Below are 14,289 nucleotides of genomic sequence, written 5' to 3'. Positions count from 1 at the left end.
ACAATTGTAGAAAGATGTTTATTAAAGCTGGCTCTCAAGTGACAGATAAATGCATAGTTCTATTATGCATGCTATGCTGCAAGCTTAAAAGCAGATAGATCAAAACAAGAGAGATTTAAAAAAATCATAAAGACAAAATGCAGCTATGTCAGTATGTGACAGGAAAGTAATTTTGCCTTAAAAGTGATCTCCCCTCATTCCCTCAAGAAACGTAACCATAATTTATGGAACAAAATTAACAGTAAGTTGGTAGTATTCCATTTTTTAACTTGCCTGGCATCAAGCTTTAAAAACCCCATTTAAATGGACTCTTATTATGCTAAGATGCAATTGAATCCCCTAAACAAAAGCTACATCACATAATTACTGATGTAGAATTCTTATTTATTTATGTATAATATTTAGTTCTTAAAAAAACAAAAATACACACACATACACACACAAAACAAGACACTAAACAGATTCTTTCATGCACACCTTTTTCTACCTGACAAGATTCTGCTGCATGATTTTTAGAGGAGTTCCCTTGCTCAGGCTTGGCATATGTTTTTCAATTTTCACTTTCCAGAGCCATATTTGCAGAAAGATGTACAAATATTGTAGATGGTGGGCTGTGCAACTCTCACATGATTAAACTTCAGTTCCTCGGTTGTCTAGGGCTTTGTGTAAATGCCAATAAATTTGAGAGTTCACCCAACTGTGCCTCTTAACCTTTGTTCCCAAAGGTGAAGGGTAGGATTTTTAATCAAGTAGCAATTTATCCTTAATTAGGAAAACATAATTAGGTATTATCACCTAATTGCAATTACTGGTTGGAGAAAGTCACATTTCATGGGTAGTGACCCATGTTGGGTTATAGTTCTTTTATCACTGAATTTTGCATCTGTATCTGTATTTGGAAGACAGCCAATAAATATTAAAAGGCAATCACCATGTTTTTCTGCAGTCCAGCTGTCAAAGTCACCAACTCTGCTGCTGAATAAGAAACCAAGAGATCCTGAGTCAGGTCTTAGCTATATCTGTTTCCTGCTTAGACATCAGGTGTACATCAAAATAATTGTATACCAAAAAGAAAAAAAAAAAAAACAAACCATGGGAAATAGGTTAGAGAACTGTTCCACACTTCATTTCTGGTACAGTTAAAAAGTTTAATGTCTCAAGGCACCACTATGGTTGAACATCAAATACATGAATAATCAGCTTATCTACTATGCTGTAAAGTCAGTAAATAAATAGCTTGTGCAATTGTGGAAAGCAATCTCTAGAGGATTGTAAAATATACAGTAGGCACGTGTATAATAATACAAATAGAAAACAATGAGTCCTAGAAAAAGCATGTTGAGCACCGTTGTGGCATTGTTTGTATTTCTTTACCTAACACTACGTAAACCTTACATTTACAAAAGGAAAGACTAAAGTTACACTCAAAGTTGCTTTTTGTGCTCTGTCCAAGTCAGTGAGTCTAGTTCGTAGGTGTACTTTTAGAAATCGTCGGGTCTTGATCAGCTTCTGTTGTACTGGTAGATTCATTCAAGTGCGAGCTCAAATTTTCTGAGGTTAGGTGGGAAGACTTGTAGACGATCTCGTTGAAGTCAGACCTGATGCAAACCAAAGGGGGGTCATTCAAGGGGTCTTCCACTGAGGCCTGGGTGTTTTCTCGAGTGATTCCCATGTCTTTGCTGTGTTCTGATGGGGATTTTCTTTTCATGCGAGTGTAAGTTTTGTCTTGATTCTCCATGCCTTGCTCATTTTTCAAAAACCGTCCAAAGAACCAAATGAAGAATCCAAACCACACAAAGGCTAAAAGACTTGGAACAAAAGCCAGGCACTTGACATCAAGGCTAGCCCCTATGAACCTGCTGTGTAAGAACATGTCTCCCTCCACATATGTTTTATTAGTCCGAGGGTTAGTGTGATTGGACCTCCATTCCCAGGAGAGCTTGGTTCTGTTCAAATCCTTTAAACTTTCTGAGTCTTTCACTGTGTATATCTTCTGTCCTGGGCCAATATACTGTCCATATTCGTGAGGTTTATAAAATATTTGGTTCTTCCACATATTGAGATCCAAAATCAAGACAAGAAAGATAATTCCATAGTTAAACCATTTGCCTGCATTAAAAAAGAAATACTGCATTAATCAAAGAGCCATAAAATTGCAATAGGGTTTTCTTCAATAAAATTAAGATAATGGCATAATAGTATAAATTGTTAATGTTTTAGACCTGTTAACAATTAATTTTTTGAGAGTGCTATGCATCCATTAAGTGAATTAGAAAATGGAATTTACTAAATGGATTCTAGGCATATGAAAACACAACTATAGGTCCCCAAGCCAGTAATTTATGGTATTTATACTAACAAGATTAAATCTCCTTGTTTTATATGCACCACAGCTATACTCAAATTTGGTTCTATGTAGGTTATTCTCTAGAACATTTCAATTAATGTTAAAATACAAAGTCTAATGAAATTCTTAGAAAAGTCCAATATATGATTGAACATCTCTTACAGTTTTATAATTATGTCTGGGCAAGAAATAAATCATTTTGCAATGCAAGCACAGCAGTATATCAATTGAATTCACATTGCTGTTTGTAGGTGACCTGTTGATTAAACCATTAGTTGATGCGATTCAGATCAATAATCCCTGAGCATTCATTTCAAGACTTCAAAAATAATTGCATCAAATTCTCATTGAACAGAATACATTAGACATATAAATATAACCAATGCTAATGAACTGCGTGAAAAGACATGATTTGCAGGGACTGTAACCACTATGATGTCTTTGTAGTATTTAAAAATATTATATAAATAGCACATTATTTAGTGATATATTATAAAGTGATATCTTTTCATCTGCAAATGGAAAGGATGTGGAAAAACTTCCAAGGAATACTAGATTCCATTATAATGTTTATTATAATCTATTGCAAGTTTTACAATACCATGTATATTATAATAATATAGTAACACCAAACTCATAGGTTTAATATAACAATCTAGGTGACTAATATAACAGATTATAGAAGCCCTAGTTATAATGATTTTTTGTATAATGCCAAAATTATTTTGTATTTGAAGATAACAATATTCAACATTATAGCATTACAACTTCATATGATTATGGATTTTGCAACATATAGTCTAACAATATACAGCTACATAAAAATATAACTGGGAAGAGTTTAGGAAAGTATTTTATGATCACCATTACATATTTTTAAGTTCCTATCTACCCAAAAGAACAAAAGTCACTCTATGAAAAAGATACCTGCACTCGAATGTTTATAGCAGCACAATACACAATGGCAAAGATGTGGAAACAACCCAAGTGCCCATCAATACTTGACTGGATTAATAAAATGTGGTATATTTATACCATGGAGTACTATTCAGCTATAAGAAACAACCGTGATATAGCACCTCTTGTATATTCCTGGATAGAGCTGGAACCCATTCTATTAAGTTAAGTATCCCAAGAATGGAAAAATAAGCACCACATGTACTCACCAGCAAATTGATATTAACTGATCAATACATAACTTATCAACACATGTGTTATCAACACATAACCGATCAACACATAAGTGGACATATAGGAATAACATCTATAGGGTGTCGGGCAGGTGGGAGGAGAAGATGGGTATATACATACATAATGAGTGAGATGTGCACCAACTGGGGGATGGACAGGCTTGAAGCTCTGACTAGGGGGGGACAAGGGAAATATATGTAACCTTAACATTTTTACCCTTATAATACACTGGAAAAATTTAAAAAAGGGAAAAAATGTAAGATTAAACTGCTTTAATTCTGGTTCCAAAATTTACTAGCTGTGTGATATTGGGTCAATTGTTTAAATTTGCTAAAGCCCAGTTTCTTTACATGCAGAAAACAACAGTATTTATTAAAGTTTTTAGCATTACATAAGATTATTAGATACTAAGCACAGTGCCTGGTACACAGTAGGGTGTCAGTAGTTATTATTATTATCAAAGCCTGCCTAAGCCATGATAATTTCTTCATTTGCATGAGAAGGTGCAACTTGCTCTCTATGAAAAGAATTTATGTAAACTATATGAAGGGAAATTATAACTCTGCCTCTCCTGAAATCATTCAACTATACAGAGTTTATAATATTTGTAATGGAAGCTCTTGCCTGAATGATTTTTGTTTTTTGCATACATAAATTAGAAAGTAACATGGAACATTGGGAGTGTGGTTTCCAGATACAATTTATTTATAATATCTAGCACAGTTCAATTCAAACCACTCTTTAGGTCTTCAAAACAAACAGGTTCATACTAAGAATAAGCTATACTAGACTCTGTTTAGGATACTTTGCTAGATACTGAAGACGTTATGTTTCTGTCTTCCAGAAAGGAATTCATCATCTTGTTAGGAAAACAGGACAGAGACATCAACAGACAAATAATAATTAATAAGAGACCACATTTGAGCAGTGCCAAGGGAGTGGTACAAACCATAAATGTTGAGAAAATGGAATAAACACTGAGATAGAAGGAGAGAAGCAGCAATTCATGTGGCCCTTGAAGGAAAAGCAGTACAGAAAACAATCTGGAAAATGTTGTGTTTCTTTTAGTATATGCTTTTATCATGCTGCAGATAGAACAGCACACAGAAAAATATGGGATGGTGTAGAAGAGAGGGGCTGAAGGAAGAGAGAAGGAAAAGAATGGAGAATATTGTAAAAAAATAAAGGTAAGAGAGGGATGAGAGAAAGGTGAAATGAAAAAGCTCAGAGATTCTCATCCAGAATGAAGGAGGCACTAATTTGCAGTTTCCACGACAGAGAACAAGTTAAAAGAGGGGTTCAGGGTTCTTCTCTATTATGGGAGCTTCATACTTATTCTCTTGCTGTAAACTCCATGTGTTACCAAGCCTGACTAGGTGATGTGGAAAGAGGTCCTGGAGCTCGTATGACTGACCACCACTTTCTTGACTCATGAAAATCCCCTGTAGAAATGTGTACCCCTCTTTTGGTCTTTTTGTTAATATAAATTGATGAATAGGGCAGTCCCTCATAAAGGATTCCCTGTTTCTAGGGTGACAGGATATCAGAAACATCATAGAATCACAAGAGAGATGGAGGAATACTCACAGACCTTGGAGAAGGGTAGTTTTTCTGGCCAGGAGAAGGTGCTCAATGAGTGTTAACAGACAAAGAAAACAATCCAATAACATCACAGAATAAGAGTAGAAGTCAATGGATGCTGACCAAACTAAGAGAGAACACTGAGAATAGGAGGAGCTTTTTCCTACACTTTGAAAGTATTTTTCTACCAGTTGAATAGTGCCGGCTCAGTTTGACCACTAAATGTTCACACTCAAGAATCATTTTGTGTTATTTCTCACATGACCTGAAGTATAAATATTTAGATGGGGTGGAGCATGGGGGGGGTGCAAATCGAAACTGTGCTGCCTAGCATCTGTTAATGAATATCATCACCCGCTCCAACACTTCTTTGCTGGTGTGAGAGGGAGCACCATGGCGACAAAAGCTGCAGGCTGGAAATCAGCAGATGGGAGATTACATCCTAACACTAAACCTAGATCACATAACCTTGGGGAACCTGCTGAACCTCTCTAGACCACAAATATTTTATTTTCAAATTGAGAAGACTGAACTAGATGCCTTCCAGGTCTACGATTCCGCCCTCTTCCTCCAAATCCTTCTACTTAGCTGTGTGTAGAATCCAATTTTTTAGTCTGTGAAATGGAGAATGATACTATCTCAAAGGATTATTTGTGAGGATAAAAATGAAAGGTTATATTTGAAAGTTCTCTGAAATATATTAAGTTTGCAAAAACTGTTGGATGGCATTATTCCTCCAATTTCTTTTCTCTACTTCTTCAATCCAGATAATATAGGATCTTGGTGATAGAACAGAAGGAGAGAAGGGCATGGAAGGGTTGTAACAAAGATGTATTCTAAAGGTGATTAATTTTTTTTCAGTTTGGATAAAATAGCATGAATTACTGAATACTGACTTCAATAGGTAGATAACATGGGACCAGTTATCCAGGAGGACCCAGTGTTTATCTATCTGTAAATATGCCTTGTAAATCAGCATATTTAACATGTTAAAAATCCTTAGCAATTGGTAGTTTGTCTACAGCTTGCAGTAGTATTGGCCTTGAGAAAAGATATTTTATATATATGAATTTTGAAGCTAAAGAACATGGGATAACTGTCCCCCATAGAGAGAGGCCACGTGAGGGCAGGGAAGAGCAGAGGGGAGAGAATGGAGTGAGGCAAGCTGCTCACTGATATCATATTCCCTTTTTTTTATTCCTGTGAATGTAGCAGTGTCCTTCCCCCACTCAGCCAAAACATCAAGCTGCTGAAAAGGTAGAAAAAAATGGCCCTTCGTATTGCTTTTGTTTGTTTCTGGCCACCTGACGTGGTCTCTGTTTCATTTATCTGTTTGTACAGAGGAAGGGTGTTCATCTTTCTCTGTCATCCATCCTTCCATTTTCGCACGCAGTGGTTTTGTTACCTTGGCAATGCTTTCTCCTCTTTAAAGAATTTTGTTTGCCCTGTGAGACGTGGTGAACCAGAAGGCAACGTCTCAGGCGGGGCAACTCAACCTCTGTGTTCTTGTCTATAAAGTGAGGGAGCTGAACTGTATAATCCTTAAGATTTCTTCCCGGCCCTAAAAGTCTCTTTGATGAGTCTGTGAAATAAACATTGCCAAACCTTAACATTTTATGATAGGCCAGGAAATCTCCCTAATAGAACGAAGAAGATGGAATACACAATTTTCAGCAGGAAAAAGGTTTCCTTAAAAAAACTGCATATTCTGAGAAACAATGTTTATCATAAAAAATAAATTTGAGTTCCTGAAATGACCCACATGCAAAGGATATAGGACACAAAAAAGAAAAGAATAGAAAGTGCTTCTTTAGTCATTTTCCCAAGTGTGTTGTTGTGAATATGCAATCAACAGTAACAAGAGGTTTGGTATTTCGTCATTAATCATATGAGAGCCTTTGCTTTTTCCCCTGTTGTTTCAACTACATAGCATAATGTAAATCAGCAAGAAGGTAGGGTGAGAATCCATACATTGTTTCTATTAATCTCCTTGTTGAAACAGCTCACTGTCTGCGTTAATGAGAAATCACCGCATGGCGTTGGTGGGATTTCCTCTTTCTTGTTTTTTGTGCTTTTAATGAATCTTACTGATTGTCAAAAATGATATTATAATGGAAATTTTATCTTTTTACTTTGTGGGAGTTTATAGAATCCTGGGACAGTTAATGTTAAAAGGATTCTTCATTAAATATTACCCTCACTTAACGTTGCAAGCAAATGACAACGATTTGGGGGAAAGTGTTATTCTTTTTGACTTAGAAAAAAGACTATAAAGTGCTGATATTTCTACTTTATACTGAAACTTTCATGATCTAAACATGCAATTATAATATTTTTACTCTTTTACTCAACAGAGTTGCCAGTTAGCACTGTGGCTGAGCTGTGCTGTGAGCACCTCTGTACCAAGTGGGTGCCTGTCCTTGGGCAGACTTTGACATTTGATGTAGGTGCATGGAACAGTCATGCTCCACAACGTCACTTACATCCAACCTAGGACAGCATGAAGCCATGGCCTAGAAGATGAGTTTTGGAAAAGTAAAATAAATACACAATTTTCTGTATTAGTTTTCTTGGCCATATTCAATGTCCTCTCATTGCAGACATGAGCAGTGAAAACCCAGTTCACTGAGATAGCATCTCTTCATCTCCCTCCCTAGGTAATTTAGGGATATCTAGGAACCACATTAAGTACTTGGGTCATGAGGAGATCATTTAGTACATTGAAAATATTTACTTACTAATTTATGAATTAATAATAATTATTTAAGTTAGCAAATTACCTTCTTAAGACTTAAATGTAAATTAATGTAGCTTCTCAAAGTGCCTATCTTGTCATTGCTACTTTCTAACTGGGAGACTATTCCTTCAGGAAGCAATCCAGTATGATGAATACAGGTAGAAACTTTGTGATCATAAAAATAGAAAGAAGAGGACATGCAGGTGTACTGAATTAGAAGACCATTAGACTATGACTTTCTCAAGATTGGGAACTGTGTCATGTTCATTTCCATGTTCCCTAGATCCTACCTTAGTTTTCAACACATATTAACTCAGAAAAATGTCTGGTAACCAACTTGTAAACTCTGAGACAATGTACCCAGAAAAATATAAAGTGAAGATTTAGTGTTTCAAATCAAATGCATGTGTCGCAATTATCTGGTGAATTCCAGGATGCTGTTAAAATTGGGTATAATCTGAAAAATGGGGAAAAGCAAAATATTCATGTCTCAAAGTTTATAATTAATTATAGATTTCAAGTTTTTCTTCCAGCTGTGAAAACAATTCCTGAAGGGCATGTGAGTTCTATTACAAAAATGCTCATATATGTATAAATGAAGACAGGACACCTCAGTGTGGGTAGAGCAGACTAGCTCAGGGCCAGCAAAAACTGACATGCTATGGGCAAAGCAACCATGGCCTTGAAAAATATGAGTTTTAGACAAAGAAAACTGCTGCTTTCTACAGAAGTAAACATAGTTAACTCTTAGAACTACAAAAATGCATTGAAAATGGAAATTACTTGAGGAGAGGCTTGGAAAAATTCACAACTGAGAGAATAGCAAGAGGTCTTTGTGTACTTTGGATAAATTCATGGTCTTTGGGGACTGTCACTGTGTACAGGATGTATCACATTTCCCTATAACCTGTCCCTTGCAAATTTTGTCAGATAGAATATTCTTCTGGGTGGACCATTGGCCTGCCCCTCTCCAGCATTCCTCATGGTCTGATTGACACAGGAGAGCTCTTTAAAAAAAGAAAAAAATCTAGGGAGCTCATTTGCCAGAAACCATGCACCTATGAAAATAAGACGAAGGGTTTTTATTCATTATTTTCCAAATTCTTGCCATTATGAAGCACCTGTGCCCTTGCACCACTCAGGAAATTGAAACAGAACACAGACACTACAGAGGCTTGTTTACTTCTACACTTTCCATTTTTGCCGAAAGGGTTCCCCTGGGCATCGTAGTGCCAACAGTGTGAATTCTCTTCTCCAGGCTGCACAGGCCTTCTTTCTGGCCTTTTGCCCAACCCCCTTCTAATTTACTCAGATGATGGCCACCAATGGGACACTTCCTTTGTCTGGCTGGGATGACAGATGGCAGAGCTTCCATCGGGATTGGCATTAATAGGACTCAGAGGAGCTTCTGAGACTGAATTGAGAGGCCATTCCTCTCTCGCCTCCGGAGACTCAGTACATCACATTTTTAATCCATTTATGCACCCACCTTATAGGTAAAAGGGAAGAGGGCAGAGGAGATAATTGCACGGTTGCTTTTAGCATTTACTTTTAGGAGAGGAACAATGGACTTGGGCTAAGTGTACCAATGTGACTTAATCACTAACCATGCATCCCCTTTGTTATCGAAGTTGAAATTCCAAGGAAAAAAATATATTTGAAAACACCCTTGGATAGAGATGATTTATTTTTATAAGCTGTACCCCAGCTTATAAAATGAAAAGCTCATACATACTGCGGCAAACCATCTGTCAAGGGGGATCCAGATGAGCTAAACAGATGCAACAATTCAAGTTATTTCTGACATGCATAAATAAAACTAGCTTGGAATCAGGATTTAAAAAATACTCAAATTCTAAATGCTTTTAAAATGTCAATGGGAACTCATGAGTGTCAGATAACCCTCTACACACAGAGTACTTCAAGGGGAGAAATAATTTTTTATTCTTAGCTTTCTCCTTCTTGAGGACTTAGAACAGTAGCTAATAGCAGAGAACTCAGAACAGTGGATAAATGGCAAGAGACCTCTCTCTCAGGTGACCCAATGTCTTTGAATTAAATAGGAAACACAAACTCTGGACCAATAAAAGGGAAAGCTTTAAGTGGAAAAGAGTGAAAGCTTATCAAATGCTTACTACATAGCAGGCAATGTTTTAAGTGCCTTGTATATATTAACTCATTTAATTCTCTTAACAACCCTATGGGATAAGTAGCATTACTGTCCCCATTTAACAGATGAGAAACAGACCCTTTGAGAGGTTAAGGAACTCGATGAGGGCCACATCATCAGTAAGCAGCAGAGCTACAGCCCATGCACCAAACCTTTGTGTTCCATTGCCTCTGCATGCACTGAATATCTTTTTTAGATCACAGGGATGTGCTGGTTTGGGGGCATCTCTGACTCTAGAGATCCTTAGCTGTCCTTGTCCAGATCTTCTACTGAAGGACAAACAAGGCAAATAAAGCAGCAGAGGGAGGTCTGGGGTTCTGCAGGGTCCCTTCTTATTCCTGGCTTCAGCTTCCTCTGCGGTCACCTAGGCCAGCACTTTTCTCCAATCATAGCCTATTCGCTAGCACAGTGGGTAGTGCTCAGTCTCAGAGTCTACTTTGGTACTTCCTCTGTTGGCCTCAGTTCCTAACTTTCCAGCTGGCTGTTCTCACTGGGCGCCCCACTTCCACTGAATTTGCATTCTGCCCCTTGGCTTTTGATTTTAACAGTTGCTTATGAAAATCAATGAAAGCTGAGATGAGAGGAATTCTCACTACAGAGAATATTTCTCAGCAGCAGTGTTTTTGAAAGAGCGGTCCTCTGGCTGCCTGCACAGGTATCACTTGCCGTATTTGAGAGAGGGCAGCTTCCTGGCCCTGCCCCATACCTCAGGAATCAGATTCTGAGTGTGTGGCTGGTGGAACTACCATTTTAACAAGCTCTCCAAGCGATTCTAATACACACTAATGTTTGAGATCCACTGGAGGATCTAGATGGTTTTATGCTTAATAATCCCAGTGGTGATACTGTATCTGCTTAGCAAGGAAAGCACTGAAATCTTCGTAAAAAAAAGAAGCAGAATTTGGAAGAGCTGATCAACAAGTTAGTATTTGCAGTTCTTGTGGAAATGTGTAGGATACTAACAGTGCTGAGTACTGATTTAATACTGAGAATATTAAAGTACAACATGAAGTGCAGTAGTTTGGAAATTTTACCTAGGTTTCCCCAGAAACAATTGTCTTACAAATGTGACAGATAAAGTAAAAAGCCCTTCACAGCAGGGCTGTGGAGATGCTATTCCAGAGTGGCCTTGGCAAACTCTTCGGCCAATTAACAGAACAGAGAGAGTAAAAGAAACAGAACACAGATGACAGGGGGAAATATTCAGACTTCTTCAGCCTCCAAACCTGTAGTCATTTTCCCAGGAATTCTTATCATGGATCTGTGGATGCATGTGAACAAACTGGATTTATCACAAATTGGATTTAATTTGTTTATGGTGGAGCCCTTCATCCCCAAACCCTCACCTACCCTATTTTATTTTGAATTGAAACTCTAGAATCCTCAAAGGCCTTTTCGACAGGTCCAGGCACCCAACTGTTTGCATGGACTATTTCAGGGAGACATTCTGACCTTCTCTGTGGCTTCTCAATCAGAAAGGAACCGTACCCAATTACCAACATCACCTGGGGAAATTTTCCAAAGTCCCATTCCCTGACCCTTGCCCAGACCTCCTGGGTCAGAACCGTTAGCAATGGAGCCCAGCAATCTGTATGTTTATAAAGATCCCTGATGATTTAGCAATCAGCATAATTTGGCAAACACTGCATCAAAGCCTTAATTACAATATAGTCCCACCTTCTGGCAAACCTTATTAAAGTGCAGTCTCCATTACAAAAACGTAACTAGTCTTTCTTCCTTTTAAGTTTTCCGAAAATAATATTTGGTGGGACAAGAGTTTTAGTTCAAATGGAAGTCAGGTATCTGCTTCTCTCTAAATGCACAGTAGGCTTTACCTCAGTGTTAATGACACTGAAGCTTCAGAAACTCTGTATGCATGGCTCCCTTCCAAGGCACTGAATATAATTTTTAGATGTAATTTTATATTCATCTTCTTAAATAGAGGATTCCAGATTGTGTAAACTTTGGGCGCTACAAACCCTGAATCTGTACCATCTATAAATGACAGTGTATAGACAAAGCCATGCAAAATAGCCCTAAATTAAATTTTTTAACAGCTCAATTATTTTTTTCTTACCAACAGGTTCTTCAATTTCTTTCCCTTTTCTTTATTTTTTAAATCTGATGTTCTACATTTAAGCAGTATATTTTTGACAGGTATTCTGATAGTCAGAGACAATATTAGTGCAATGATGGCCTGGGACAAGAGCTGGTAGCAAGAACAGATGGTCTAAGCAAAAGCCCACCCAAAGGGATATGATGATGCCATGTGTGTGATAGCTGTTTTAGAAGTCCGAGAGGGTAGCATGCTGCTGAGATTAAGTGGGGACTCTGAAACCGCACTATGTGACCTGAACTCAAATTGATTGATTTATCCAGTGAATTTAATAGATGGGCCTCATTCATTTTGAATAGGAAAAGAAACCTGCTGCATCTTCCCTATTCATGAGCTCATTCTCCAATTTAGGAAGGTTGTCTCATGCTCAAAGCAGAAAACAGCCTTCTAGCTGGGAAGTAAAGGTTTTTCGCAGTACTCAGATGTTAATGTTTTCTTTGCTCAGGCTATTTTTATTTGGCAGCACAGACGGTAGTGTAAGCACAGATTTCTTCAGCAGTTTTTATTATAGCAGGTGTGGGATCCTAGGCCATTGTCCTTAAAACAGACGCACATTCATTACCTACATTTGAACAGCTTTGGAACTAATGCTATCCTTTATCTGTGATCATTGAGCTGTCTGCTACTTGTTATTAAAAGAGAAAAAGGTATAAAACATAACTCCAGGAAGCCTTTTTTAGATGAAAATGACTGAGATGTCATGAAAGACTATTATAATAAATTGTATTTTAGCCATTTCAAAAGCAGGAAATATCTGAAAGGAAAATAATCTGGGGATCCACAAGAGAACCACTTGAGACAAACCTGAGCTTTGCCACAGAAGAAGGTTTCAGGAAATCAAATGAGAAGTGGCCTAACTCCCTAAAGGCATATGTTCTGATTGGAGCTCTAGGATACCATTGTTTTGATCTCAGCAACAAATGAAGAATAAAAGCATAAAGAGTATTAATGTTGAAAATATATACTGAGCTGTATGTTGTGCAAAAGAGACCCACCTAGTGAGCAAGATCAAGGTGGAGTGGTATGGCAGGATAACTACCCGCACCAAAGGGTTGCCTTCCCCCTTTGATAATCCTACATCGGAACACTAGACCTAACCCCTGTAGCGGCTGCCCAGCTGAGGACTACATTTCCCTGCTATCCTTGACTCTATGGACTGCGTGCTAGTTATCACCAGTGGAATATGAGGGGAGGTGACAAGTTTCTTTTACAGGCCAAGGAGGTTAAGAAACAGGTGAGCCTTCTTAATCATTTTCCCCATTGTCTTTATTCCCATCTGCCCGCTGGATGTTAACGTTGAAATTGTCAAAGCTACCGGGAGCCTGGGTCCCAAAACGTTGGTACAGAGCTCCCAGCCAACCTGGAACCACCTTGTCCTGTTAAGGTAATGAGAAATAAAATTATATTTATGCCTCCCAACTATTATGGTTTGCTTTTGTGTTCCTTACAATGGCTAGCATTACCCTAATATACGAAGATAATCAAATTGTGTTCAACATTATAATGTACCTGTTATATGAATACGATATTCCTCCTTGAAGATCTTCTGGAAGAAAGGAATCTTGAACTGCATATGAGGAGTGTGTAACCCAGGGAGATTTACGTCGACATCGCCCATGAAATGTGGGAATTCCCAGTCCTGTCAGAGAAAATCAAATAAAAACACATTTGTGATTTGTTTTTTTCCTCAGCAGCAAAACACCAAAAATTGACTTTTTATAAAGCACTTATTTTAAAATCATTTAAATGCAGCCAGCTGTTAGATGTATCAGTTTCATTCTGTGATGGTTATTTTATGTACATTAGGTAGCAGAATGCATTCAAAATCAAAATTAAGCCATAACTTACATTCTCAGATTTCCTTTTTAATGTGGTAATAAGAAACCAATACAGAATTGATTTGCATCTACACATGATCATCTCTTTCATTCTGGAGAACTGAACTTTTAAATTTTTATGGGAAGGAAGTGATCCATATTTAATAAATAGGGGATAAATTTGTTACATTTTGTTTCACTAATGAAAAAAAATAAGAACCTTATAGTAGCATATTTTGCGTAAGAAGACAAAATAAAGAGGATAGAATTCACTTAACCAAGTTCTTTGATTCATATCAAGGGATGTTTATTAATCATCTCTGCTAGCAA

At 37.4% G+C, this 14,289-nt stretch overlaps 1 protein-coding gene across 3 annotated transcripts in view; it reads right to left on the bottom strand.

Moving 5' to 3' along the window:
- Positions 1-370: 370 nt before the first annotated feature.
- Positions 371-14,289, bottom strand: part of TMEM117 (transmembrane protein 117) — a 464,361-nt gene continuing 450,442 nt past the window's right edge. For all 3 annotated transcript variants that reach the window (XM_012746795.2, XM_012746727.2, XM_012747174.2), the window contains 2 exons: positions 13,652-13,781; positions 371-2,109 (listed from right to left, as the gene is read on the bottom strand). In XM_012746795.2, the coding sequence (XP_012602249.1) occupies positions 1,463-2,109; positions 13,652-13,781 (777 nt within the window). In that variant the 3' untranslated portion in view covers positions 371-1,462. The remainder of the gene's footprint in view (positions 2,110-13,651; positions 13,782-14,289) is intronic.

This window comes from Microcebus murinus, chromosome 10, assembly GCF_040939455.1.
Source record: "Microcebus murinus isolate Inina chromosome 10, M.murinus_Inina_mat1.0, whole genome shotgun sequence".
NCBI classification, from domain to species: Eukaryota; Metazoa; Chordata; class Mammalia; order Primates; family Cheirogaleidae; genus Microcebus; species Microcebus murinus.
This window is presented reverse-complemented; position numbering and strand designations above follow the sequence as displayed.